Source organism: Aquarana catesbeiana, linkage group LG08, assembly GCF_042186555.1.
Source record: "Aquarana catesbeiana isolate 2022-GZ linkage group LG08, ASM4218655v1, whole genome shotgun sequence".
In the NCBI taxonomy this organism is placed as follows: Eukaryota; Metazoa; Chordata; class Amphibia; order Anura; family Ranidae; genus Aquarana; species Aquarana catesbeiana.
This window is the reverse complement of record NC_133331.1, coordinates 262,182,875-262,197,203: the sequence shown is the minus strand read 5'-3', so window position 1 is coordinate 262,197,203 and position 14,329 is coordinate 262,182,875. Positions and strand designations below refer to the sequence as shown.

At 41.7% G+C, this 14,329-nt stretch overlaps 1 protein-coding gene across 5 annotated transcripts in view; it reads left to right on the top strand.

The window, feature by feature from the left end:
- Nucleotides 1–3,726, top strand: part of LOC141106390 (membrane-spanning 4-domains subfamily A member 4D-like) — a 35,239-nt gene extending 31,513 nt beyond the window's left edge. For all 5 annotated transcript variants that reach the window (XM_073597140.1, XM_073597135.1, XM_073597136.1 and 2 more), the window contains exon 7: nt 3,502–3,726. In XM_073597140.1, coding sequence (XP_073453241.1) covers nt 3,502–3,645 — 144 coding nt within the window. In that variant the 3' untranslated portion in view covers nt 3,646–3,726. The remainder of the gene's footprint in view (nt 1–3,501) is intronic.
- The last annotated feature ends 10,603 nt before the right edge of the window (nt 3,727–14,329 follow it).

Genomic DNA, 14,329 nt, shown 5'->3' with positions numbered 1-14,329 from the left:
CACGCCGGCCCCAGCTTCTCCCTGGTGGCCACAGGAAGAACCCCTGGCTGAATAGCTTCCATCCGCAGGTCTACACCGCTGTAACACCATCTGGATTGGGGCTCGAGGAATCCATCACGGACCGCCTACCAACAAATGAGCTTTTTATCTATGTCATTTCTGTAAGTGTTACTATATGATGTGTCATTAAAAGTACATACTAATACTGCACTCAGGTGGCGCTTCCCTTCTTTACCCCCTTCTTGCCTACCACAGAGCCAGCTCTCTGAGGACAGCAACCGCCTTTCAGATCAACCACTAAACCAGCTTTTTTTTTATATACTCTGAACTGTCAGATATCTACTTAACCCCTGGACTGCCAGTACTACAGCCATGGACTAAATGCCTGGCTAACCCATATATCCCTACTATTGTATATTGTACGTGCGCTTACAGTTATGCCCCGTACACACGGTCGGATTTTCCGACGCAAAATGTGTGATAGGACCTTGTTGTCGGAAATTCTGACCGTGTGTGGGCTCCATCACACATTTTCCATCGGATTTTCCGACACACAAAGTTTGAGAGCAGGCTATAAAATTTTCCGACAACAAAATCCGTTGTCGGAAATTCCAATCGTGTGTACACAAATCCGACGGACAAAGTGCCACGCATGCTCAGAATAAATAAAGAGATGAAAGCTATTGGCCACTGCCCCGTTTATAGTCCCGATGTACGTGTTTTACGTCACCGCGTTTAGAACGATCGGATTTTCCGACAGCTTTGTGTGACCGTGTGTATGCAAGACAAGTTTGAGCCAACATCCGTTTGAAAAAATCCTAGGATTTTGTTGTCGGAATGTCCGAACAAAGTCCGACTGTGTGTACGGGGCATATCTGTTACCTTTAGCTACCCTTGCTCTCAATCTTTAATGAAGCTCCATTTCTACAGAAGAAAAGCATTGTTAGTCGAACAGGAGTAAAGCACAAATGCCAAAACTCATAATAACCAGCTAAAGTTTATTTTAATGAAGGCAGACCAAGATATATTCTAGATTGGTTGCCACTGATAGTGTACTTTGCTTCTACATAGTTATGCTGGCCATACACTATACGAAAAATCGGCCGAAAAAACGTTCATATAGACACTTCGTTCGTTTTACGGCAAGTTAATGGGCACAAATCGATAATCGTTTGTGACGTTTTTGTGGAAAAAAACGAACGGCAAGTTCGTACGATAAATTGCAATGTTAATGTGTTTCCCGTCCGAACTGTCTGCACTAGGTATATGTAATAAAAACGAACAAAAAATTATTTGTTTATGTTTACTGAACGATTTACCGGTCATTACATGATGGCACGATCGTTTGCGGTCATGGTCAAACATTAGTTTTTTCAAAATGTGTTCGGCCGATTTTTCGTATAGTGTATGGCCAGCATTAGTCTGGTTGAAAAAAGACACAAGTCCATCTAGTTCAGGGATATGCAATTAGCGGACCTCCAGCTGTTGCAAAACTAAAAGTCCCATCATGCCTTTGCCTCTGGGTGTCATGCTTGTGGCTGTCAGGGTCTTGCTATGCCTGATGGGACTTGTAGTTCTGCAACAGCTGGAGGTCTGCTAAGTGCATATGCCTGCAAATCCCTGATCTAGTTCAACCAATAAAAAGGCAAAAAAAAAAACCCAAAAAATACAATCCCATACTCAAAGTTTATCCAGAGGACGGCAAAAAACCCCAGAAAAGCATGATCCAATGTGCTCCAACAGGGGCAAAAGAATCCTTCCTGATCCCCCGAAAGACAATCGGATATTCCCTGGATCAACTTTACCTATAAATATTGGAAACCACTGTTTGGCCTTGCATGCTATTATTAAGCTTATGATCTACCAGAACACCCAGATTCTTCTCCATCAAAGATTCCCCCAGTTGTACTGGTATGTAAGATGCATCCATAACTTTACATTTATCAACATTAAAGTGATTGTAAAGGCAGAAGGTTTTTTACCTTAATGCATTCAATGCATTCTGTGTGCAGCAGCCCCCCTCAGCCCCTCTAATACTTACCTGAGTCCCATCCCTATCCAGAGATGTTGCAGGACTGTCTCAGCTGCCAGGGACTTCCCTCCTCATTGGCTGAGACAGCAATGCGGTCCAACCTTTGACTCCCGCTGATGTCAATCAAAGTCAATCAGCCAATGAGGAGAGAAAGGGGGCAGGGCCCATGTTGCGGATCGGTGTCAGAATGGACACAGGGATCTGTGGCTCAGCTCGGGTGCCCCCATGGGGAGCTGCTTGCTGTGGGGGCACCCAACAGGAGGGAGGGGCCAGGAGCACCAAAGAGGGGCCTGAGAAGAAGAGGATCTGGGCTGCTCTGTGCAAAACCAACTGCACAGAGCGGATAAGTATAACATGTTTGTTATTTTTAACTAAAAAAAATATGAGACTTTACAATCACTTTAAGCTCATTCAATATGATATTAAAAAGGAGTTAAGTTTAAACAGATTTAATTGAGTTGCTCTTTGCGGGGTAAGCAATATATAGATTTGGATCAAATATCTTTTTTTTTTTCATAAGTTCAGTTCATCATACGTTTTAAACCTCACGCTTTGGACATACCCTATATTACCAAAAGTATTGGGATGCCTGCCTTTACATGAACTTTAATGACATCTTAGTCCATAGGGTTCAATATTGAATTGGCCCACCCTTTGCAGCAATAACAGCTTCAACTCTTCTGGGAAGGCTGTCCACAAGGTTTAGGAGTGTGTCTATGGGAATGTTTGGCCATTCTTCCAGAAGTACATTTGTGAGGTCAGGCATTGATGTGGACGAGAAGGCCTGGCTCGCAGTCTTCGCTCTAATTTATCCCAAAGGTGTTCTATCGGGTTGAGGTCAGGACTCTGTGCAGGCCAGTCAAGTTCCTCCACCCCAAACTCGCTCATCTAAGTCTTTATGGACCTTGCTTTGTGCACTGGTGCGCAGTCATGTTGGAACAGGAAGGGACCATCCCCAAACTGTTCCCACAAAGTTGGGAGCATGAAATTGTCCAAAATGTCTTGTTATGCTGACGCCTTAAGAGTTCCCTTCACTGGAACTAAGGGGCCAAGCCCAACCCCTGAAAAACAACCAAACACTATAATCCCCCCTCCACCAAATGATTTGGACCAGTATCCAATGATTTAGATACTATCTACAGTATATTAAATTATCATTTAATATTATACCACAAAATTGACAAAAGGACAGCACAGCTTAATCTGCTTGCTTTCAGATCCTTAATCTGATTGAAGCTTTATATGGATATAAAACAGAGAAGAAGGTGAGGGGGAGGAGTCACTACTCTTATCATTTGTTGCTGGAGCTATTGAGCTCTATAAACAGGCTTTTTCAGCAACTCAGGTAAGACTAATCTGGAAAATGTGAAAAGGAGCCAAGAGCCCCACCTGCTGAATGAAATGAGAATTATATAGAAGTTCATTTTATTAGTGCAAAGCTCAGTAACTTGGTGTTCTCTTCATTATAGGTGTTCCTGTTACACAATGGAGCCATGGTTCCAGTTTCAGTCGCAGCCACCACATCACCACCTCTGACACAATATCCGATTCCTAACTTCGTCCAAGGGCATGTCAATAATCAGCCAACAATCACAATCACACAAAGTCCTTGAAAGTCTTGGGTGGAACTGCCTAGCTTTTTGCTCACATAAACATGAAATAAAGGCACATTGTTCTTTCCTTTACACATTTTATTTTGCACTCTTGTCTGCTCTTTGACCTCTATAAAGGTTATTATGGAAATATGTGCAGAGAGTAAAAAGTGCAACGTTTTGCAGCTTTAAATGTTTCTGCTTTAATAAAACAATTTTAAAAACAGAAAATTAAAAAAAATGTAAAGGAAAAAAAAGAAAGGGAAATAAAATACATGAAAAGCAAGTATAAAGAAAAGAAAATAGTCATTCATTATATTATTCTAGTGACTGGATTGAATAGGACTCAATGATTTGGTTTGATATGATCACTTTCCAGTTAAGGTGAATCTCTAGTTTGGGATGGTATTAAAAAAAAAAAAAAAAAAAAAAAAGTAAAATTGCTTCATTGTACATTCGTTTTGTGTGAATGGGGGCAAAAGCTACTGTTATTAAGCTATTTTCTCACCACATTGAATGTTTTTATTCATACAGAAAAAAGAGTGGAAAATAATGTATTATGGCTAGATGGAGGTAACAATCATAATAAAGAAGTATTCACTTTTTTTATGATCATCATCTAGTGGCCATAATGTGGTATTTCCATAGCCTATTAGATTAGGGTGTGCACTCCAAAGCTCAATCACACATGCCTTTCTCTGCAGCCTCAGCTGCACTCGACAGTGAATGAATGGGAGGTTCTCTGTGCTGAGCAACTTCCTGTTCATCACAAACTGAAGCATAGTAAACACAGATTACTATGCTTCAGTTATGAATGAACATAGTGGGTGTGTTCATTTAGAAAAGGAAGGAGCCAGTAAATGACATATTAATTAGCCCTTCCCCCGTTCTCCGTCCTGGATCATCCCCCGCAGCAGCCAAGGGGAGAGGAGAAACACCAGTGGCACTGAAGGGGGGGTTAACACAGGGGGAAACCCAGGCAGTAGGGGGAATCTGAGGGATTACCATGTGCCCAGGCCCAGCTGACACACCCCCTGTGAATGCCTATGGGTATTTTCACTCTATTCTGTATGAAGAACATATGACCTGGGGAAAAAAATTTCCTAATAATATTTGTATTTGCACCAAACAAAATGTACATGTTTCAAAGATCAAATAGCTCTAAAAAGATCTTTTTACCCCTAAGTATATGTAATCCCAAGTACTTAAACCTCATGTAATGTGTAATATGCTTAAACTAAACTCCAGGTATGTTCTTAATTACATTCTTACATTGGTCCGGCTCAGACCAATGTAAGTATGCACATTTCATGCCTAAGGTACCGCTGTGGAAGTTGACAATCATTGTAGTAGTCTGAGCTACTACAGTGATTATCCTCTGAATCTTATTTCAAGTGGCTGCTCCACTGAACACTGACCAGAATGGGTAACTTGATCAACACTGATTGGAAGATGTGGAGAGGAGGTGCTCCATGTAATGACATGCAGCCAATCATCTGTGAATCTAGTGATAGTGCAGTGTGAGTGTAGTTTGACCATTCATTTTTACTTTAGTGTCAGTTTATCCTTTAAGGCAGGTTTCATGCAGTATATTTCAGTGCGTTACTGCACGTTTAACACAGTATATTTCAGTGTGATACTGCATGTTTAACACAGTATATTTCAGTGCATTACTGCACATTTAACACAGTATATTTCAGTGCGTTACTGCATGTTTAACGCAGTATATTTGTAATACAGTATGAAAAAAGCTATAATAGCCAAACCGAGTTAACTTTGTGCAATAGTGCATGGGTATATAATTTAGAATTAGTTTACTTTGGATGTTGTTTTCCAAAATTCAATATAGTAGGGAAGCAATGTACCATAATTTAAAGTATAACTAAAGGCAAACTTTTTCTTAGTTCTGGGTAGAGTGGAAATGGATCAGAACACTTATTGGGTTTTTATTGCTGTCTGTGCCACTGTTAGGGATATGTACTCCCTCTGTTTGTCCTGTTTACCATTTACAACGAAAGTGAAAGAAAAAGAAAATCTCAAATGTTGGGTTGTCCCCAGAAAAGTAAAAGAGGAGAAATCTTCCAATGGGGCACTCATTCTGGTGATCTGGAGGTCCCCAAAGGATTCCCCTTTGGGGACAGGCATTTTCTTTCACTTCCTGTTTTTCTCTATGGGACGGCAAGTGAAGGGAAATCTCCCAAATGGGACACAGATGGCAAAAAAAAAAAATGGACTGGGGTTATAACCCTCCCTTACTCTAGCCAAAATGAAAAAAAAATTTGCCTAAAATTCTACTTTAACATCTTTCTGTGTCCTATTTGCTATAAACTGCCAAAGGAGGCTTTTATTTATTTTTAAAAAAAAAAACTTTAATCCCCTTTCCCAAGCAGCATACACTCTGTACAGCAAAGTAGGTAAATCAGCCCATTTGAGCCAGAAAACTTAAGCAGTTGAAAGTCTTCACACAATAAATTGTGTAAATATTCACGTAAAGTATCCAATCATGTGCAGATGAGATACAGTAAGTAAACAAGAATTTTCTTTGACATGATTGGATGATTGAAGTGAATATTCAATCAAAATTATTGTTGTGGGTAAATTGGCATTTGGCCCCTGGGCCAATACCTTTTTAATTCATTTGAGCTACTTGGTACAAACCTCAATCAGAGTAGGACAGCACATAGAGTAGATTGTGCAGTCATGTGAAGGTAGAATTGGTAGAGGCAGTCTTATACTATTCATTGCTATGCAGCTCTAGGACACAGAATGCCACAACAGAAGTGAAATATGAATAATACAAGTCTTTATCTTCCAGCTCTGACTATTGATATCATGACTATAGTAAGAAAAAATCCCAAAATTTGGAGTATTCACTGTAACTGAAGCAAAAGAAAAATCTTCCACTTGGGGAATGACCAAACCAACATAAATGACTGGGACAGAAGGTGAAGGGAAATTTGCCCACACAGACAAGGGATTTAACCCTTCATTACTACATTGAAATCTAAAAGCAATTTTTGGCTATACATAGCTTTCATATAAGAACACTAAATCGAAACTAGAAAAAAAGGAAAGCAAGGTTTAAAAAAAAAAACATTTACCTTGAACCCTGGTTTCATCCACTTCCTGGAGGTGGCAACGGTGACATCAATGTACCACGCCACTGCATCCTGGGTGTTTAAAACCCTGTGATGAAGCACATTTGTAGGATTTTAATAATCCAGTTTTTCAAAATAGTGATTTTATTTAATGGCCAGGAGTACGAGGTCTGTTTACGAAAAGTCCAGCCAATGTTAATATAACAAACGGTTTCCAATATGGGGCAGGATTATTATTATTATACAGGATTTATAGAGCGCCAACAGTTTACACAGCGCTTTACAATATAGAGACAATACAGTTATAATACAATAAAATATGAGAGGATTAAGAGGGCCTTGCTCAGAAGAGCTTACAATGGAGGTATTACCTAAAAGGCATTTTCTGTTTGGATGGGGTGGAGAGAAGAGGTAATTATTATTATTATTATACAGGATTTATATAGTGCCAACAGTTTATGCAGCGCTTTGTAATGTAGAGGGGGGACAGTACAATTACAATACAGTTCAATGCAGAAGGAATAGAAGGGCCCTGCTCATGGAGCTTACAATCTAAAGGGAGGGGGAGGTGATACAAAAGGTAATAGCTGCGGGGATGATCTGATGAAGATGACTCGGGTAGAGTTCTCAGGTCAGGGTGTGATAGGGTTCCATAAATAAGTGAGTTTTCAGGGATCGCAGACAGGGTAGGAGCTGACCGAACATGCTGGGGCAGGGAGTTCCAGAGGATGGGAGAGGCTCTGGAGAAGTCCTGGAGGCGAGCATGGGAGGAGGTGACAAGGGAGCTAGAGAGCAGGAGGTCCTGGGAGGAGTGGAGAAGACGACTTGGGCGATATCTGAAGATGAGGTTGGTGGGGGCGATGTTGTGGATGGCCTTGTATGTTGTGGTTAGTATTTTGAATTTGATATGGTGGGGTAGGGGAAGCAAGTGAAGGGATTGCCAGAGAGGAGCAGGAGTCATGGATCAGTTAGTAAGGTGTATTAGTCTAACAATTCTTCACCTTGTCCAATCACAGAAAGCCTTGTATTCATTGTATTAATTGAAAAGAAAAATAGAAGCGTTCTTTAAATGGTGGCAGTGCTAAACTAGCAAATCCCTGTGGTCAGTGTTTAGAGGTGAAGCCACTTGGTGTGGGACCTGAAAAATTGGAGCTATCACTGTACTAGCTCCAACTCCAGTCCATCAGCTTCCCCAGTGGCCCCTCAGATATACAGTGCCTTCAAAAGTATTCATACCCCTTTACATTTTCCACATTTTGCCATGTTTCAACCAAAAATGTAAATTATTATATTGAGATTTTATGTAATAGACCAACACAAAGTGGCACATAATTGTGAAGTAAAAGGAAAATGATAAATGGGTTTCAATTTTTTTTACAAATCAATATGTGAAAAGTGTGGCGTGCATTCGTATTCAGCCCCGAGTCAATACTTTGTAGAACCACCTTTCTCTGCAGTCACAGCTGCAAGCTGTTTTGGGGATGTCTCTACCAGCTTTGCACATCTAGAGAGTGAAATGTTTGCCCATTCTTCTTTGCAAAATATCTCTGTCAGATTTGATGGAAAGCGTCTGTGAACAACAATTTTCAAGTTTTGCCACAGATTCGCAATTGGATTAAGGTCTGGACTTTGACTGAGCTGTTCTAAACACAAGGATTTGCTTTGATCTAAACCATTCCATTGTAGCTCTGTTTAGGGTCATTGTCCTGCTGGAAGGTGAGCCTCCGCCCCAGTCTCAAGTCTTTTGCAGACTCTAACAGGCGTGTCTTTTATTTTGTATTTGGCTCCCCTGAGTCAATAATTTGTAGAACCACCTTTCTAGATGTCTCTACTAGCTTTGCACATGTAGAGAGTGAGATCTTTGACAGAGCTTGAGCTATTTTGCAAAGAAGAATGGACAGATTGGATGGAGAGCGTCTGTGAAGAGCAATTTTCAAGTCTTGCCACAAATGCTCAATTGGATTTAGGTCTGGACTTTGACTGGGCCATTCTAACACATGAATATGCTTTGATATAAATCATTCCATGTAGCTCTGGCTGTATGTTTAGGGTCGTTGTCCTGCTGGAAGGTGAACCTCCGCCCCAGTCTCAAGTCTTTTGCAGACTCGAACAGGTTTTCTTCTAAGATTGCCCTGTATTTGGATTCACCCATATTCCCATAAACTCTGACCAGCTTCCCTGTCCCTGCTAAAGAAAAGCATCCCCACAACATGATGTTGCCACCACCATGTTTCATGGTGGGGGCGGTGTGTTCAGGGTGATGTGCAGTGTTAGTTTTCTGCTACACATAGCGTTTTGCTTTTAAGCCAAAAAGTAAAATTTTGGTCTCATCTGCCCAGAACACCTTCTTCTACATGTTTGCTGTGTCCTCCACATGGATTCTCGCAAACTGCAAATGGGACTTCTTATGGCTTTCTTTCAACAATGGCTTTCTTCTTGCCACTCTTCCATCAAGGCCAGATTTGTGGAGTGCACGACTAATAGTTGTCCTGTGGACAGATTCTCCCACCTGAGCTGTGGATCTCTGCTGCTCCTCCAGAGTTACCATGGGCCTCTTGGCTGCTTCTCTGGTTAATGCTCTCCTTGCCCGGCCTGTCAGTTTAGGTGGATGACCATGTCGTGGTAGGTTTGCAGTTGTGCCATACTCTTTCCATTTTGAACAATTGAACAATGTTTCATAAGATGTTCAAAGCTTGGGATTTTTTTTTATAACCTAACCCTGCTTTAAACTTCTCCACAACTTTTCCCTGACCTGTCTGGTGTGTTCCTTGGATTTCACGATGCTCTTTGTTCACTAACAAACCTCTGAGGGCTTCACAGAACAGCTGTATTTAAACTGAGATTAAATTACACATAGGTGGGACTCTGGCTGTTTACTAATTAGGTGAGTTCTGAAGGCAATTGGTTCCACTAAATTTTAGTTAGGGGTATCAGAGTAAAGGGGGCTGAATACAAGTGCACGCCACACTTTTCAGATATTTATTTGTAAAAAAAAAATGGAAAACCATTTATTACGTTCCTTCCACTTCACAATTATGTGCCACTTTGTGTTGGTCGATCACATAAAATCCCAATAAAGTACATTTGTGTTTTTGGTTGTAACATGACAAAATGTGGAAAATTTCAAGGCAATACTTTTTCAAGGCACTGTCAGATATGCATATTCAAGCTAGAGTAAGTATGCAATCAAGATCACATCTGGAGTTCAGCTTTGAACCTGCATGAAAAGTAGAGCACATATACCCCAACAAAACCAACATTTAAAAAAAAAATTTCCGTAATCAAAGCAATGTTCACGGCAGGCAGCAGTTTTTGATAACTTACTGTTGACCTGTGGTGTTTGCCCTCATACTGTTTGTTAGTGGTGTGTGTCCCTTTGATGCTGGTGAGTGAACAATTGACCCCTTATTGCTGGCCAGAGGACAAGTACCCCCTTGCTACTAGACAGTGGATAAGTGTCCCCTTGTTGCCGATGCCACTCCTGCAGCTGGTCAGTGAACAACAGTTCCAGGAGAAAGAAAGTCTTTCTTTACGGTTCCCTAAAGCAGTAGAGATCCTATGAGATATAACATAAAGTCCATGATTCCATGTGCATTATTTCTAATAACAGTAACCAGTGCTGGGACAAGGTCATCCAGTGCCCTGGGTAAAGATGGAAAACTGTAACCCCCCCACCCCCACCCCCAATAGCAGCATGCATGAAAATGTATGCAATGTTTGTGGAATGTGATGGAATGGTACCAATATTTGTGGTACACTGCAGGAAGCTGGACAGTTTTCAAAATTGGTGCGCAATAATGGGACCAACAGCGGTGTAGGAGAAAATGTTCCTGAGTTGTTGGTGTCACTGAAAGGAAACAAATGTGTTAGAACTTGGATTTTGGCTCTGCATGGAGATATAACAGACAGGAATATGGCCTGCTTTTTGCTGCTTGCTAAAATATTTGCAACATGCCGTAAAGCCTTTGCTAATAGGCTGTTGGCCTGGAAGATGTCAGACTAATGGGTGTAATAACCTGGATCTAGATGTGTCAGACAGTGTCAGACTCAAAGGTGGATTATGTTTATGACAGCTTTAAAGATCATGTGTTTTCTTAGCTTTCACTAATTTTTGGTACAGTATACATGCCATTATCATTTTACAACCAGCTAAAGCCCTGTTTCCACTGCTCTTTTGGCCAGATATCCCAGTAATATATTTATCGACGTTCATTTAGCTGTTTGAATTTAGCCAGAATCTACACAGCTGTGAAATGCTAAGTAGGATTTATGGTCCTGTCATGAGGTTTAATATAAATCCTTTGAAGCTTGTAAACACTCTGATTGATGTTTTACTCCTTTCAAGCATAATGGAAGGTCTTTGTTTGTGTGTCACCATGATGTGTCTGGGCTGTTGTAAAGGAATCCAGGAAGTCTGTTAAGTGAAGAGACAAACAAAATTTTAAAATGGATATGGTGTTGATAATTCCCAGGGTGATGGCTCACTTGCTAATCAATTTTGGGCCTTATTATCTTTATACCTGCCCCACTAACACAGTCGCTGGGCAACCACAGATGCTGTCCCTTGTTTCAGGAAAATAAAGTATGCAAATATACTTTGTAGTTTTACAAGTGAATAGCATTACAGAAACAAAGCTGGTAGATGTGGCAGTTCTTCTTTATTAAATGCAATGGGGCACAATATGAAGCCAATGGGGAAATAGATATTGTGCATTGAACAGTTCAATGACTTTCATAATTACTGAAAAATTGCCATTTGCTAAAAGTATAATTCAACTTTAATTATCTGCCATTTTTTTCTTTATATTTTAAATTCCAATCACATTCCTTGCACCAGCTGAAATTTCGGCTCAGATTTACTGTAGGAATACTTGCACTGGCTGTTAAAATCAGAGAAAAGGTGTAAAGTGAGTAGTAGCAGTCCCATCAGTCTTTCCTCCTCTCCTAATCAGCTGATTACATTGATCAAAGCTCTAACAGTCTCAAGTTTCATTTTTCTCTCCTCTTCTGCAATTAAAGTTTTTGCAGCAAAAAGAAAAATGTGTTATAACCATTCTTATGCCCTGTACACACGGTCAGATTTTCCGATGGAAAATGTGTGACAGGACCTTGTTGTCGGAAATTCCGACTGTGTGTAGGCTCCATCACACATTTTCCATCGGAATTTCCGACACACAAAGTTTGAGAGCTTGCTATAAAATTTTCCGACAACAAAATCCGTTGTCGGAAATTCCGATCGTGTGTACACAAATCCGACGCACAAAGTGCCACGCATGCTCAGAATAAATTAAGAGACGAAAGCTATTGGCTACTGCCTTGTTTATAGTCCCGACGTACATGTTTTACGTCACCGCGTTCAGAACGATCAGATTTTCCGACAACTTTGTGTGACCGTGTGTATGCAAGACAAGTTTGAGCCAACATCCGTCTGAAAAAATCCATGGATTTTGTTGTCGGAATGTCCGATCAATGTCCGACCGTGTGCACAGGGCATTAGAGTGTGGTGAAAATGGTCAGTTCCCAAGTGGAGGATTGCCAGAGCAGGATCCGGCCTAGTCATTACGCCTGTGATCTCTGAGATAGTTGAAAAACATTTTCTCCAGAAGCTGGTGAGGCTTTTACAGGCCCAGAAAATATGGACAAGATTTCCAACCTTCTCAAGTGAGGTTCCCAACCTTCCAAGTGAGGCTTGGAAAATTTTGATAATTGATTTGGCTTCAGGTACCAGCGAGTGATTTGTTTTTGTGTCTGTTCCCAATGTGAGAAGCAGTACGACATGGAGTAGTTGCAATGAATTGCCACAGACCATTGTGTATTGAAGTAGGATGTATTATAGTCTGTTTCCCATTTCATCATACCTTGCAAAACAAAATATCTTTGTATGTAGTATGTTGGGCTGTAAAGAAGTTACATACATCAGCTGAGAGCATTATATGTGGGGGATGGTATATGGTCAAGAAAGTAAATATTTGTGTGTGGATGAAACCAGTGGTTTTGGATATGCCATAGTCTGCCATTAGGGACTTCTTGGTTTTTAAAGTGCCATTGTAGAAAAGGTTATCTACCCAATGTAGGCCCATTTTCTGAGAGAGATATAAGTAATAAGGAGTTTCAAACTTTCTATTGGGTAAAAGATAATATGCGTGCAGGAACTTTGAGTTGGTTGAAGCAACAATTTTCTCAATGCCAACACAGAGATATGTGTGGGTAGGGGGAGAGAACACTCAGACTTAAAGGCAGTGGTGGCTGGTGCTTAAAATTTTTGGGAGACGCAAACAAACTGAAAAATTCTGAAAAATACTGAAAAATACTGAAAAAAAAAAATTGCAGCCTCACAGTGCCCATCAAATGCAGCCACTGTGCCCATCAATAACAGCCACTGTGCCATCAATAACAGCCACTGTGCCATCAATAACAGCCACTGTGCCATCAATAACAGCCACTGTGCCTATTAAATGCAACCACTGTGCCATCAATTGCAGAAACTGTGCCCATCAAAGGCAGCCACTGTGCCCATCAAAGGCAGCCACTGTGCCCATCAATAGCAGCCACTGTGCCATCAATAGCAGCCACTGTGCCATCAATAACATCCACTGTGCCTATTAAATGCAACCACTGTGCCATCAATTGCAGAAACTGTGCCCATCAAATGCTGCCACTGTGCCCATCAATTGCAGCCACTGTTCCATCAAATGATGCCACTGTGCCCATAAAATGTTGCCACTGTGCCATCAAATGCTACCACCGTGCCCATCAAATGCAGCCACTATGCCCATCAAATGCTGCCGCTGTGCCGCATCAAATGCGCCATCAAATGACGCCACTGTGCCCATAAAATGCTGCCACTGTGCCAACAATTGCAGCCACTGTGCCCCATCAAATGCTGCCACTGTGCCCCCCCGCCTGCTCGCTGTCTGACCGGCACTTACCCTATCTCGGTCAGGCAGCGGGTGACGGCAGCAAGCTGTGAGGCCTTGCAGCAGCGAGCTGTGTCCCCCATGCGTCCCATCCCCTCCTTCTGATAGGCGTCCAATAGCAGCGCCTGTCCTTTCAGCCAATCAGGTGATGCGCTTCCTGATTGGTGGAGAGGCAGTTCAGTTTTAGAAAAGTGAATATTCATTCGCTTTTCTAACACACCTGGGTGGACTCCGAGTGCAATGCTTTGCGCTCCGAGTTCACCCTTTTTGAAGCCTATTAGATAGAGCCTATAGCTCTAATCAGGTGCTTCAAAAAGTCACCTCCACTGCTGTAATTCAGGCGCCCGGTATCTAAAAAGGGGCCGGATGCCTGAATAGGGGGTGGCGGCGGCGACCATGGATAGATTCATGCAATGCATGAATCTATCCATTATTCATAGAGGGGGTGGCTGGAGAGAGGGGGCGGCACCCATTCGCCCTTAATGGACAGGCCGCTCCTGCTTAAAGGCTTCCAGGTGTCCGCTAATAGAAGGAGGTGCAAGCTACAGGAACGTGTAAGGGCAGACTCTATATCCACTCATAACATATCGGGTGATTTTTTTAATCCGATGTCTGAATCTTCAATATCTGGAAGACCAATTCCACCTGCTTGCCCCATCCAAGGGGCTGCAGATCAGGGCTGTAGATCTG